Source organism: Zonotrichia albicollis, chromosome 4 (genome assembly GCF_047830755.1).
Source record: "Zonotrichia albicollis isolate bZonAlb1 chromosome 4, bZonAlb1.hap1, whole genome shotgun sequence".
Lineage (NCBI taxonomy): Eukaryota > Metazoa > Chordata > Aves > Passeriformes > Passerellidae > Zonotrichia > Zonotrichia albicollis.
Window position 1 is genome coordinate 58859235 of NC_133822.1, and position 15602 is coordinate 58874836.

The 15602-nt window shown below is 37.2% G+C and overlaps 1 protein-coding gene across 4 annotated transcripts in view; it reads left to right on the forward strand.

Moving 5' to 3' along the window:
* Window positions 1–7149: 7149 nt before the first annotated feature.
* MDFIC (MyoD family inhibitor domain containing) overlaps window positions 7150–15602 on the forward strand; it is a 51870-nt gene continuing 43417 nt past the window's right edge. Inside the window, exons 1-2 of one of the 4 annotated variants that reach the window (XM_005481973.4) lie at window positions 7150–7290; window positions 9309–9464. In XM_005481973.4, the coding sequence (XP_005482030.1) occupies window positions 9374–9464 (91 nt within the window). In that variant the 5' untranslated portion in view covers window positions 7150–7290; window positions 9309–9373. Of the gene's footprint in view, window positions 7291–8739; window positions 8878–8906; window positions 9070–9308; window positions 9465–15602 lie in introns of those variants that run through there. The other 3 variants (XM_014275985.3, XM_005481974.4, XR_012580100.1) reach the window with 3 other exon arrangements.

Sequence of the window (15602 nt, forward strand, 5' to 3'; positions counted from 1 at the left end):
TTAATAAATATTGATTAGGATGAAATACTTTATAACATACCTTTTTCCATTCATGAGTTCTAGGCATCCACCTTCACAAATGAGGATAAATGTATAATCTTGTGGTCTAGTGTAGCATATCCTTAGTGCATGCACACTGTGAGTGTAGTTAACTACAGGGGTCTAGACAGACACTTACACAAACATTACAGAGTATGTACAGAAATCTGTCATGTATTTTCTTCACTTTGTTTTATCAAATTCCCAGATTGTGTATTTCCCTGAAAACTGTAGAGGAAACTATTGTAGCAGTTTTCAAATTGCTGTATCCATGGGTCAAGAGTCTGATTTTTTTTGGTCAGTGTGAGGCCTAAGTCACTCTACTGTTCCCAAGATCAACCACTTACATTGAGAAAAAGACAAAATATCTTCTGCTTTATTTTAAGAAGCTTTCCTGTGTCATGACACCTTGGCGCTATTTATTAGTTCTCATTCAATCAGAAATCTCATACAAGAAGAGAATTTAGTATGTGATAAGGCATGAGAAGCTTTGGATGCCATAGAAGAGAGTTATTTGCTGGTATTAAATGGTGGAAAACTAGCATTTTTAGTGTTTCTGCTTAGCTTCATGTTTTGTATTTTCCAACCACAGTTTTATATATATATATATATATATATATATATATATATAAAACAAGAAAATTAAACGGCTGATAAATTCTATGTTTCTGAAGATTAATTTCCATATTTTTCCCATTGTAGCAAATAATTTAATTTTTTTTTTAAATCTTAACATACTTGATTCCATATACAATGGCAGGCAGAAAGAAATACATATTGAATATATGCCTTAAGTGCTCCTTCACTTAAATTTCCAAGTGCATATTTTGGAAAAGTGGAGTCTCTGCTCCCAACACTGCAAGTGATAAAGTCATGAGAGAAAATGGCACCAGCATTTTTGCTAGTCACTTGGTTTACTCCTTAATTATATTTATGGTGCAAATTGACTAAAAATGCATCTTTTATTCTGAAAAACCGGTATCAAATCTTTTTGAAGACCAGAGTAGTAGTGCTTTAAAGTTTAACTAGCCACTGGAGAGGATTGGATCAGGTCAGGATGGATTACTACTGTTACACATCAAATCTGACTTAAAAAAAATAAAAAAAAATACTGACATAACAAAACTGGCCAAAAAAATTAGGGAAGTGGTCAGAGATCCAGGATTGGAACACCAGAGATATGAAAGTGATAGCAGGCTTGCCATAATTGTTTAAATCTTCCTTGTCTGTTGTTCATGGTTTTCAGAATTTTACTTTGACTATAAAGAATTTTATTAAGTCAAAAATGCAAATAATTTATTGAGAAAATATAAAGACCACTTTGGAAAACTTCAGAAAAATATTTCACTTGCTTAGGTTATCACTGGTTATTAAGGTAATTTAGTCTGCTGGCATTTATATCTTGGAACATTCTCTGAGAGAGCAGCTAGCCGGTTAGAAGTATAAAATAAACAAGTACAAACAATTTTATTTTATTTACAATAATAAAAGGAAAAATCCCCACAGCTCTGACTTCAAAATAACTGATTTTATAAGTTTACAGGAGCCTGTTTATACATCTTTTAAATATAAAACAATATGAAATAAAATTACACTCTAACATTAATACTTATACAGCTTTTTCATTAATACTTTAAAATGTTTTAAACAAACCACAGAAAAAGTAAAAGAGAAATAAAGGAATTTTACACTGTAATAGGCTCCTACAGTAAACTAAAATGTAATAACTTCTTTTAAAGGCAAACCACAAAAATTCCAGTGATTTTATGTCCACATACAAACATACATTCTTTCTCTCTCAATGATATGTGGCAGACATTACACATAGTAGTGAACAGTATCACTGTGCCACCATTCACCAGGCAGGACTGCATCTCCTGATGGATCCAAAACTACCAGCTATATGGGAGTCACTTTAAACCTCATTTGCATTTTCTGTTTTTATCAGTATTTTAGCTGAGATATTAAGAGACCTCGTGTAAATATTTGGTTCTTGCACAGTAGGTGGTTTAGAATTGCCATTAATTGGTAGAAATTATAACAGAATACTTTTTGGAGTTAGTATCTCTATTGTGATATTAGAAATATAAAGTAGCTTTCAGTATTGCTTATTAAAATAATACAAATGAAATTATTCTAAAACTAATGGTCAGTATGACAACTATATAGTCCTTGAAATGGTATAGGCAATTTCCTTTTGTGTCCTTCCAGTTATTTCAGCAACTCTATAGAATGAGGAAGGAAACTGGGCTAAAGACAATTGTTCCTTAGCTTTTCTTTTCCTTCTTGGGGAAAATCCCCATCCTAGCAGCTCAGTCACAGAATTAGACCTGACCTGGACCTAATATTTGTATAACTTTCATTTTTCTAATTAAGAAACTGAGGCAGAGGACTATTTTCCTCCATTCCCTGTTTTCAAAAAATAAAATGGTGTCTTTTTCCACCCTTGCACGGGTTGCCAGAATGGTCACCTGTCAATGTAGACAGACAATAACTTTTTGATACAAATGAGTTTTGTAATTATGTTATTGTGTAATATTATTCTGTAAATTTCATTCTGTTCAATGTGGAAAACTGCATGTTCCTGGCAGGCAACACCCCCCCAACCCATTATTTTAGATAAATATAGAAATAAACAAAATCATGACAGTTAAAATACTAGTGGAACTAACTGAGAATAATATTTATATTTCTTTATTCCTATCATCTGCATTTTACATGTATACTATCTAAATGAGAACTTGATGCTAAGGGTTTGCTCCAGTTATCTATATGGATACCAAAATTAAACACCAGGAGAACATATATTCAGGCAATTAAAAGAAATATTGATCATGATACAGAACAAAAATCCTTCCAAAATATTTTACTTCAAGATTACTATAATTCCCAATTGTTGTTGTACTGGCATTTTTTTCTTTTTTTCAGTTGTCAACATACGGGTGAGAAATAACTGCAAGATAGCACAGTTGTGAGTGAGAAGCATGAGAAAACAAATTCTGTTTTTATGTATAGCAGTGACTTTTTATCAACAATTTGGCTGTGCATTCAATATTATGGGCTCATAATATGCAAATGCATTTGGCTGTTAATACACATTCACAGCTTACATGTTAGTGATTCCAAAGGAACTGTTACAATATATGCTCTGAATATGTATGAGGAATAATACACAATATGGAAGTAAGAGCATTCTATATTATGAAAATATAAAATAGAATGCACAGTATTTTTAATACTCATTCATAATGTAGTCTCTTGCAGCTCAAAAGGAGCATCTGTACTCTGTATTATCAGCTCTTATTAAAGATGTACAGAATTAACTAAATTTTTATAGATCTCAGGATGTCTTACCATGACCTCACACAGCAATATAACATATAGTCTTCTGTTCCACTGCATTATTTATTCTATTTGTAAAACATTCTTGGTTCAGTATTTTCAGATTTAAAATCTTTGGGAACAGATTGATTAAATACTCTTTTCACATAGAAATATTTTAGGTTTTGTAGAATTCTAGATAAGGTATTTTTAAAAACATCATTTGATATTGGTGATTAGTTTGATACTGCTGAGAAAAGGTAATGTAAATTTCATGAATACTCACAATTGTAAGGAATGTGCATGAAATACTAATGTAGAATAATGCCAGATCCAGATGCTTCTCAGGGTGCAAAAGCATAAGGAGCCTTGTTAACCGGAAAAGCATCAGAAATATTTGGTTCAATTTTTTTTTGTTGTTATATGCTATAAATACAGCCTCTAGGATTATGAGGACTAAATATTGCAGGCAAATTCATTAAGTGATTATAAATTCACTGTCTCTATATAACTCATGTTACAATATTCTGTGTTAAGCTAGCTACACTTTTTAATCAATATTCTCTTAAAATTCCTACCCAGTTAACTCAAAAGATGCTGTTTCCCATCACTTGCCTTTGCTGAGATGATCTTTAATGTCACTACAAGTTCCAAATAATCTTCCATGCCTTAAAAATTAGTACAGAGTTTGAAAAAATAGTTTTTGCTCAATTTTATTTCTTCTGATGTCCTAAATAAGTTTTTTATTAATGAAGGTACAATATTAACTGCAAAGAGAAAAGCTGAATAACTGAAGGAATATATGCAAATTAATTAACTGTTGCAATCCAGCACAGCTGTAATTGTATACTGAACACTTCTTGACTTATTTGTAGGGATGTAATGAATTACTAGCTGACATTTTGTTGTGATGAACCATCATTTTCCATGCCTCAATATATGATCTGTTATTTTTCATGAGATCTATTACCTGCCTGAGTGAGCTACTTGCTTGAGCTTGCTAGGGAACAGCTGAAACTACCCTCAGCCAGGCCATGTGATGTGCTTTGCCCTAAGCAGGACAAAGCTTCAGCTGAATTAATCTTCATGCAACTCCTTGAACTTCATTAGAGTTACATCAGAAAAAAATTAATCTCGGTGAATCTTCTTTGCTTGACTTAATAATTCAATTTTAATGAAATCTTTACCACCTGTGTTAGACAATAGTTTACAGAAACTATTTCTTATACTACTATATTTCTTATACTTAGTCTAAACTTAGTCTATACTTAGAAAAACAAAATGGAGAAAAATACCTTGCGCTGGCAGAAATCATTAAACCTCATACTCCCTTTCTCCCCACTATAGAGTCCATCCCAAGGCAGAAAAACATCAAACTTGGATAAGGATTCTTTATCACAGGAAAACATCTTGCTCCCAGGTACAGCATTATTGGAAAAAGATGCTCTTCTAAAAGGTAATGCATATCTTTATTTCAGTTCTGGTTACAGAAGGAGTTAAATCTGCATGTCTCTAGTTTCATTTTAGACATTCGACTGTTTATTTGTTTCTGTTAGTGCTCTTTGGAGTGGATTTCCTTGGCCTAAAAGGGGGCAGTTGCCCTGCTAGGACCAGCTGGTGTCTAAGGCACCATCAATCCCACAGCACTTCATGCTTTATGAAGTACAAATCCTCATCTACAACACAGCTGCAATCAGCTTTGCCCTGGCACCTGACAATTTACATGGCTTTTTAAAGGATGCTTTGCAGAAGGGTAATACAAAAGCTAGGTCACGAACTCCAGGAACCAAAAGTACTCCAAACCAAGCACAATAGTGATCTTCAAATTCTCTTTTATTGTCCTTTTATGCATATATTTTGGGTATTTCTGCTTTTAATCTATATTTTAAAAATTATTTTTAAAAAATTTATAAGCTTCAATTGTAACTATGTTATTTTACAATATAATTTGGTTTTAATTCCAAGTTTTTTTATTTAGCCCTTATAACTGTCTTTCCATTTCAGCACTGCTGCACTATAAAATATTTAGGACAGAGATCCTGCCATGATCCTAATCCTGAAAAAACTGGTGAAGTTTAGAATAATACACATATGTTAAAATTACATATTACAATGTTGAAAATCATGTTCTCAGGCATAGCAGAAGAATAACTTGAACTCACAAGTACTGAGGTACAAGCAATCAATCACAAAAAGATTCAATAATATTATTGTCCATTATTCAGAACTATTTAAGGGAGTTAAAAGGGAAGCAAAATGTCTTCAGTTCCTCCTGACAGAAGGAAATGAGCATCAGTTAAAGAACAGCCTTGGGGAAGAAAAGGGTAGTGTTAGGATGGAGGGAAAATTTGAGTACCTAGACTTTCATTGATCCCTAAGTAATAGTTATTGACCACACTTTTTATTTGAAGAGTTATGTACAATTTTCCTACAGCATTTCTGAGATGGGCATCTCTGCCACCCGCTACTTCCTCCAACACAAACTATTTAAAATCCAAAACCCCACAAACACTAAAAGTTTGCCTTGGAAAATTCAAGCTCAAAATATAGCTTGAATTTTTAATAATGTGAGTAAACAACCTCTGCAGCTGTTAATTTTGGAATATTGTGGGCTTACTTTAAATAAACAACTTGCATCTTTCTGAAACACTTTATTCTGTTCAGGGACGAGTCTATTTTAACTGCAGGTAATATCTTTTGTATGGCTTGTGTTGGAGCTCAGTCTAGGAACAGTTGATAAACAATTATGTCCTGAAAACATGGGATTATATTGTACATTTAGTGCACTTTTAACAGAAGTGTGTTTTAAAGAATCTTTATAATAGGGAAAGATACTTGGAGGGTGTTTTCCATAGTGATGGTAGTGTAGGGATTTTTTTTTTGCCAGGTGTGGTTTTGTGGGGTTTTTTTTGGGTTTTCTGGTGGGTTTTTTTTGTTTATTTGTTTGTTTTGGTCAGGATGGTTTTTTTGGTGGCTTTTTTTCCCTTTCAAGAAATGTTAGCTTGCCTACAAACTATTTATTTTCTATTTACAAGGCTTTTGAATTTCTTTTTACATCAATCCCAAGATTTGCCATCAATTGCCTACAAGACCTGAATTTTAAGGTTTAGTAATGGAAGACTATATCAGAATACATTTGTGCAACAGCCAGTAACTTGGTTGCTATAGTAAGATACAGTATACCTCAGATTTGTAGCCTACTTGAAAGGCGGCTGGTGTTCGTATCTGAACTACCCACTTCCTGAGAATTGTCAGTAATATTTTAGAATGATATGAATTTTACAGGAAAATAATCAACAAATATTTGAGATTTGCTGTGCATTCGTTATAAGTACGCTGTACAGGAAGTACCAATGAGCTTTGCCTATCTGTGGTATCTCATTAACAGGAACCACATCTGGACCCATCTTTTTACAATCACAGCCTTTGGTATGCAATGTGCTGTCTATTGCATAATATTTTTAATGTACAATTTCAGTGTACTGTGCTTTTTGTGTATTGAATTATCTTACCTTTTCTTAATCGGATTTTGTTTAGGACTGCCTCCGACTGCATCTCTTGTACTGTCTGCTGAAGATCCTGTAAATTCACTTAGTAAGAGCTTTAAACTCTACAACTGAACCTTGTCAGGGTGATGTCGTCCCATCACCTTTTTAAAGAAGATAAACTGAACGTCATGGGAGTTTACCATGTGGGTTTCACAGATAAGGTTAAAAAAACCCACCGAAATACCAACCCTGGGTGGTATCAGCTCTCCATAGGCATTTATTATCCAATGAAATATTTTGGAAGCAGGGTGTGGTTGGCTAAATTATTGCTCGTCCCACAGCTCTCCTCGATGTTTCCAGTTTCAGAGAGAAAAACACAAGCTTGTATGTTGAGAGTGAGTCATAACCTTTCTTCTCCTACTGACTCACTTGGGAGTTTGAGGTAAGTCATTCTACCTTATGTTTTGATCACTCTGCCCCCAGGACAGCAAGGAGGGGAATGTGGAAAGTTATGCAATGTTTGCATAGATGAAAAGTGTAGATATAGAGACCAACATTATTATTACACAGTAAAATAATAGCTTTGTTGGCCCCAAATGAATTTTTTTCACACAGCTTCTTTTCTACATAAAACATTTTTTTTCTCCCCCATTCTCTATATAAATGTTTAAAGAAAAACTATGCTGCACCAAAAAACACCTTAGGTTACTGAAATACTAAAAAATTATAGTATTTTTCAGAGGAAAGCATGTGCACCTTTCATCACACTTCTGCACCAATATTGACAAAAATAAAGCTGTAGAGTGGTGCAAAATTACTGATGACTTCTGAAATAAGAGTTAGCTCTGAAGGGTGTGGAGCTCACATAGAACTGGCTCCTAGTCAGGTATTTACACTTCATCCTGGTTGTTTTGCAAGCATGTCAGGGAAAGGCTAAACTTTAAGAAGTTAAAGTTTAAAAACTGAGCATATTGCTTAGCATGTATGATATCAAAATAAATATCTATCAGTTATAATACAGTCTCTCATGTTAGGATGGTGACAGTCTATAACGTGTATATTTCATATTCCTACTTTTGTTTCTCAAAAAATATATTTAGATATCTCACTGTCATGAGACATACCAGTAAACCTAGCATATTTACTAAACCATAATAAGATAATCTGCTTGTAAACTTTAAGGAAAATAAATTTAAATCTGGACACACTTGGTTGAAAAAGGTGACATACTGTGTTCCCATAAGCAAGGCAAAGCATGTACGGACACCAGCACATGTGTGAGCAATAATCGCAGTACCCTAGGCTGTGGGCAAGAACAGAGCATAACACTGATGATCACATCACACTGTGCCATGGGAAAGAAGTGTTATTTCCTATATGGAGAAAGTCCCGGTAACACTACTTGGCAGCTGGTAGCAGAGGAAGTAGTTTGCACTTAATGGTTCTACTTTTGAAAACTGCTTGTTCTATTCCTCGTGTTCTTTGAGTATTTCTGTGTGCCCGCTGTGAAGCCCCTTCAATGGATATAGGTGCACGATGCCAGTCGGGGGCAGGGGCAGAAGGGCGGTACGCGCAGCAGGGCCCGCCGGAGCCTGCGGGGCCCGCGGTGCCCCACGTGCCGCTCCGCGCTCCGAGGCGCAGCCGGTGGCGGGCGATCCGCGGCACGGCGGCCAGCCCGGGAGCCAGCGCCGCTGCCAGCGCTGAGCTGCACACCCTGCCCGGCCTCGAAAGCCTCCCTTTCACATTCTCCTGGGGCTTTTTTTCCCTTCTTGCCTACTTCTGTCTGACGGGTTACGGTCTCCTGGGGGAATTTCCATGGCTGGAGGCCCGGCCGGGGCCAGCGCGGCGCCCCGCGGCCGGCCGGCCCCGCTCAGCCCAGCCCAGCCCAGTCCCCGGGCCCTTTGCTGGCGGGCGGCAGGAGCTGCACAACGGCCGCCCCGAGCCGCAGCCGCCGGCAGCCGGAGCGGGCTGTTTCATTGTCCGGAAATGATGGAGAAGGAGTGACTGCGGCGGCGGTGGGACAGCGGGTGTGAGTGCCAGGCTGTGCGCGCCACTCACGGGGGAAGGCCCGCGGCCGCGGGGCGGGCGGCGCGGCGCGGAGGAGGCGGCTGCCGGGCCGGGCCGGCTGGCGGCGGGGCGGGAGCGGCGCGGAGCTCCCGCGGCCGGGGCGCGGCGCAGGGCCGGGCGGAGCGGAGTGGAGCTGAGCGGAGGAAATGCGGAGGTAGGCGCGCCGCTCTGCCGGCCGGCTCCGCTGCGGCAGCCGGGCCCCCCCGGGCACCCTCAGGCCGCTCCCGCCCCCGGCCCCGCGGGTGCTCGCTGCAGGGGGCGGGGGGCGCGCCCGCCGCCGCGCCGGAAAGTTCCCGCCGCTTCCCTACTGTCCCTCTTCGGTCCCTCGCCCCGAGCCGTGAGTTTCCTGCGTAAAATACATTAACGAGTCCTTTCATTTGCTTGTTCCTTCAGGGTCGCGTGTTAGTTTTGTTGGAGAGGGGTGCAGGCTCTCTGTTACTTGGCGAGAGAGCTGGCAGATGTCCCAAGTGAGAGAACCTCTTCCTCCGGGGCCTGGAGGGCCAGAGCAAGCTCCGACTGAAAACAGCTCTTTGATCTCTCTCCCTCGAGGTAAGTTGCTTTAAAGTTTCTCTGTAATTGTTGCGCGTTGTATTTGAATGATACATTTACTGATTTGACTAGTGGGTTTTAACCCCTCTTTTTTTGCCCCTCCCTTCTGTAGTGTATCTCTGGAGCACTTTCGCTTCACCATTTTAGTGTTTTAACCCAAAATTCCCATGAAAAAATTAATAACAAAAAAAAAAGTAAGGAAAAATTTTGCTGCTCTCAGCCCTGATTTTCAGTACCTGAAAAACTGCAGTCATTCAGAGGCAGATGTTGCTCCTTAAATATCGCTTTTGTTTTTCTCACCTTTGTGTTTGTGTTTAGAAATTCTTTCCTGTAAAGCTGCCCTTCCTGGTTTTGAAGTAAATTATGGAAGTTTGATCCAATAGTGAGAGCCTTGTTCAGGTTGGAAGTCACTTTGCTGTTTTCTTAGATTACTCTGTGATGCTGCAGCTAAAATCAGTCTCTGAGAATATAACTTGTTTCGTAACAGCTGTTCAAAAGGTTATTTAAAAGTATGTTCATCTTAAAGATAAATTATTTGTCTTATTTGCTTTTGAACAAAATACACTGATACTCTGATCACCTTCATGTAGAGAAGTTTGACAAAGTATGTTTTAGGTTATCCTCAAAATTGGGAAGCATGCTTGCCTGTCAAGTCCTGGTCTGTGAAGATGAGACTTTTCTTTGTTTATTTATTTACAGCTACGATTTTCCAGAATTCTGACAGGAGTTTAAAAAGTCTCTGAAAAACAGACAAATAATCTTGTTCAAGAACTGTAACTTTATTCATAACTGGTTAACTGGAGCTGAGCCTGGTAATACAGTTGTGCAACTGTGGATTAAAAGTGCAGTCTTGTTTTTGTAACTAAGAAAATCAATAGCTATGTGTAATCAAAGCTGAAGACTTGTTTCAGAAACCAGAAAGGATCTGTAGCTAAGTGAAAAATGTTTTGGCAAGGGGGTTTAGCAAGTTGGCTTATACTTATCTTATTGTTGGATGGGTTTTGGGGCTTTTTTTTGTTCTAGAGAATGACTCATAACTTCTAAACAGTAAAAAATAATAATAAAAGAGATTAAATGCAGAAGATCAAGCATGCAGAACTGAACTGCTAGAATCACATTTTTGCCAGAACCATCAGTACCTGTGATATATGTTTATTTTCAGTGTGTTGTTTTGATTTGCCATGTGGTCAACCAGCCACACTGGTTAAATTCTGCATGTAGGCCATACATCAAAGTTACTGAAGTGGTAAGTCAGTGAACTAACTAGCATGGAAGTGGTTTCATTCTCACAGTACCACTTCAAACATAGTGTTTACTATGAAGGGAAAGTCCTATGTATGATTGTAAATACATGTTTTTTAAAAATGAAAAGTAAGGAAACAAACTGATTTGTCCCTGACAAGTAATGTGCAGAAAATCTAAATGACACAATTAAACCTCCCAGCTTTCTGAGGGATCAGTAAGGTACAAATAAGCATTATGATTATGGTTTGTTCACTGGCCACACCTATCAAGGCACATGCTCAATTTTAAAGCTTATGTAGAGTTCACATAAAAACAAAGCAGAATTCTGCATTCAAATACATTATTTTTATTCTAATGAATTTATAAGGATAACATGGATTTTTAATGTGGATATTTGTTGCTTTTTTCTAGTCTAAGTTTGTTGGGGAAGTGGGGGTGGAAAGAGGAAAAGGTGAGTTCATAACATTTCCAGTCAATATTCCAGCATTTCTGTTGTCAGCTTTGTGGTGTGTGGTTACAGAGTAAGGTAATTCAGATATTCCAGGATTCCAGGGCTGAAAAACTAAGATAGTATGTCTGGGACTTTCAACAGCCCCTGTCCTTCTATTCTGTCCCCAGGACATCCAAAATTACACTGACTTCTCTAGAATTTGGTGATAATTTTAAAAGCTTTGATTGAAATTCATATTATTGACCTATAAATGACTTCATATATTTACAGTGAGATATCTGAAATCTGGGTTGACCTAGAATTAAAGATTCCCTAATCAGGAAAAGATGGCTTATCTTGTATGTATAATAAAGTATTAAGTGCATTCTAATAAGAAGGAATTTCTCATTTGTAACAGCATACTTTAATGTGCTTTATATATGTTTAACTGATACAGACACCTTGTCCTGGGAACAAACTTTTCCTCTTGTGTAGTTCTGTGAGGTATCATCAAGAAATCCAGATGTACAAAGTGTTCCTTTTGCTTGCTATCATATACATTCAGATGGTGAAGAAAGGAAAAGAAACTTCAGTTGAATTTTGAATATTCAAAAATAGCTATCCCACAGCATAATTAAGGACCAGGCAAACTTAATAAGGCTTAGGCAGTATGCAGGAATATTCATGAGTTGTGGACATGGTGAAAACTGGGTTGAGGTGCAATTTGGCCTACAGATGTGATATGCTCTGGCTTTCACAATTTAAAAGAATTTTTCTGTGCTAGTTTAACCATTATGCTCTCTCAACATATCCCCTGTCACTGTTCTTCCTTGTTAGTTCAGTTTTCAATAAATGCATAAATATTAGTGAGAATCTGAATGCCACCCATCCACAATTAGTGGGCTGTGAGAGAGAGCAAGTGAAATCATGGCATCTTCTTTTGTGGCAATGTCAAAATTCAACTTCAGTCCGTAAACCATTATCTATGTCAGTGTGGTCTGCTGCTCTAAGAGACACACTGCAGGGTGGAAGGTTTAATGTAATTTCTGCAAGCATGTTAATTTCTGCCACATCCTTCCAAAAGTGTAGCTCTGCTTGTGCACCCTTGTTCAAGATCCTAGCGATGCCTTCTTTCTTCCCTTACTCATGGACCTTGGAACCAAATTATGATCCCATCTACTTGTGTGATGTAGTCAGTGAATAGTGTCATGTCTCTGCTCAGACCACTTCAATTTGATTGTGATCAGGTATTTCTCAACTCATAGGTATCAAAATAATGTCCCTGAGGAAGGAATGTTGCAATTCATGACCATTGGACTCTATGCTTTAAGGAAAATGTTTAACATATTCAAAATGATGGTGTGATTATTGCCTGGACTATGGGTATGATTTTTTTTAAAAAAGATCCTCTGCATTTGAATAAATCACGAGAGAAATAAACAAGAGAGAATTCAGGGCTGTCATCTATAGATTATTTGGAATGCTTTTATCTTTGCTTTTCGGTAACTGTAAGCTAGAATAACGAAGGAATAATATTTAGTTTCTCAATTAAAAAAGTAAATAAAACCAATAATTAACAACTTGTTACAAACTTCAGACTGATAATTTCACTACAGTAAATCTTTGGATGATGGAAATTCACTAGAACTTTTTATTTTAATGGGGTGGGGAGGATGGAGAAATTGAGTAGAAATATCAAGAATCAGATTCCACAAGTGAGTGTTCTCTCTCGTGCAAATCATCTCACTGTTGCTGGATGGAGATGCAGCTCTGATTTGGTATCTCAAGAAACTATATGCAGCAACTAATACTTCCATTCAGAATATGTACAAAGTTCTCCTCTTCAAGAATGTGATTCTAATCTTCATGTTTTCAGTGCTTAACTGTTTTCATGATGAGGAACACGAAAGGAATCTGATGGCTAGATGAGATTGGGTGACAAAAGACTTAATGCAGGGGATGTTTGGACGTTCTTGAGGCAACAGTGATTGCTATCACAACAATTATTCCACTTTACCAGCAATGCCTCAGCGTTATGAGTAATATATTTTTATTTTAACGGTTAACCAGTGTACTCAGATTGCTCAAACTTACCAACTATTTCCTCTATAATTTTATCCCCACTTGCTATCTGACAAGAACTGAGAGAATCTGTATTAATTTGTTTCATTGCTATGTGCCAGTACGGAGGCATTTATTTAATATTACTGACTAAAATATCTAAAACTTTGGTAAATAGATGTGTGACTCTAGTTTGTCATGAAAGCATATGTCTGCTTTCAGTTTCACGTGCATACCGTTCCAGTCAAGTGATTCATGCCCTCATGGGTGTGATAGACTTGTATTTCATAGAGTTGACTGTAAAGGCCTTGTATCAAGTTTGAAATTTTTTTGTTCCATCTTACATCACAGGTTTATTTTATATCACAGTAATTCTCCTTAAATTCAGCTCTGGGCTCTCAGAAGTTAGATTTCTCTTTGCTTTAAACACTTCTTTTCTTTTTTTTTCTTTTTTTTTTTTTCCCCTAGTAAGTAACATTCAGCAATGAGTGTGTTATCCTACTTTTTTTTATTTGGATCAGCCATGCAGTTTTGAAGTAAATCTTCTTCGCCTCTACTTTGATTTGCATTGTGGAGTGATTCTAGGGAGTGACCTGGATGGGATTCCTTTTGCTCAAAATAATGTGAAAGCTGCAGGAATGTGCCTAATACACTCCAGCCACTAGTAAGCCTTGAATCTTTAAGATTATATCTGAGAACTAGTTCAAAGTAGAAAGCCCCTGGAACATGTATTACATGGAGTATTCTTAAAGTTAACTCTTTCACTGTACAGGCCCAGTTTTATTGGCCATTGCTAGTACAGCCATAGCTGCCAAATATTGCTTAGCACTTCCATGAAACTGGTTTTGTATACATGTGAAACTTCTTTGGATGAATGACACACATGCATAACTGACTGTATAATTAGTATGATTATTTGTGAAAAGGCTTCACTTATGTATCTGACCTTTTTAACACTTAAAATAATGCAGAATACCTATTTGCACATTGCTGTCCATTTTTAATTTATCATGACTCAAATTTGTTCATGGCTGTCAAACTTCTAGTGCTTTCATAGTTATTCCATAGCGTGCACCTGGAAAATCCTGTGTAAGAGTTTTCAAAAAAATTGCTCAGTTAAATTGCTCTAATTTTTGAGAAGCTATTTTTTTCTGTGACACTTCTAGAGCTGTTGAAAGTTACAAGAAGATACTTAAGTGAAAGCCACTGAAATTAAATTAATGCGAATAAGCTTTTTCTTTTTAAGTTTTAAAACAAACATCTAATTGGAGGCTTCCAACTCCATAAGTCATGGATTATTAGTATTAGTTAGATGTCATTAATGAAATGAGATTGTTTCAGGTAAATGCTGGAATAGGTGTTCTGTTACATCAACTGTTGAATTTATTTGTTATATAAGATACCTAAAAGTTTTAGGCATTTCATGAAGTAGATGGTAGGTGTTACTGTTAATGATTACACTGTGAAATGTGATTTTATCAGGGTTTCTTTGTGCTATTGTTGTGAACAGTGGAACTTTCAGTAGGAAGTAGCATCCTTAGTGGTTCCTTGCCAGCAAGGTTATTAATGAACAAAGGAAGTGTTCAAAATGCAGTGTTTGCCACATGCTCTTCAATCCCTCCCAACAATTGTAGGCAGAGAACTGATTGTTACATTTCCTTTTGGGAACATTCTTTGACTTTTTTTATTCCTCATAGATATACTTATGTGTTTGTGTTTATGTTTTGTGGCAATTGATTTTCTTTTGTAATTGCTCTTTCCTTTGAAGGACAAAATTTCATTTGGGATAATTCGAACCTGGCACATTTATTTTTAAATCTGCATCTCATCAGGCCTTCTGATGGTTCATCCCAACAACTAGGTCAGCTTCAGGTGCCTAAGTAACTTTGTTAGTAACTTTTAGGTGCCTAAGTAATTTTGCTTCCAAATCTTTCCTTTGCACCCACACAACAAAACTGTTGGACCACCATTTGTGATTGCATTTTTGGAGATCAGTGATCACTGTGCCAGTCCATTTTGCTTGTTTCTCTCTCTTTGATGAGAATGATGCACTCAGATTTCCAGAGACTTCTCCCAACAGTTGTTTATTTCTTTACATACTGTTTGGAGCAGTCCACCACCTTGCTGGAGAACAGAAAATGAATGTCATAGTGGCAAAGGCTTTGGCTGTTGCAGCAGTATTCATTAAATTCATTTTATATGCAAGCTCCTAAATTTTATAGACAAACTCTAAACCTGTTTCTCAAGTCCAGTTTGTCATTTTGCTGGTCATGCACTCTAATGATTCACATTCTTGGAAGAGATGGCTGAGTCAGTATATAAGGTTATGTGTCATCTAATGAACAGAAATCAGCTGCCAGTCAAACTCTGAGGACGTGCACTTAATGGGGGCACTTGTTTCC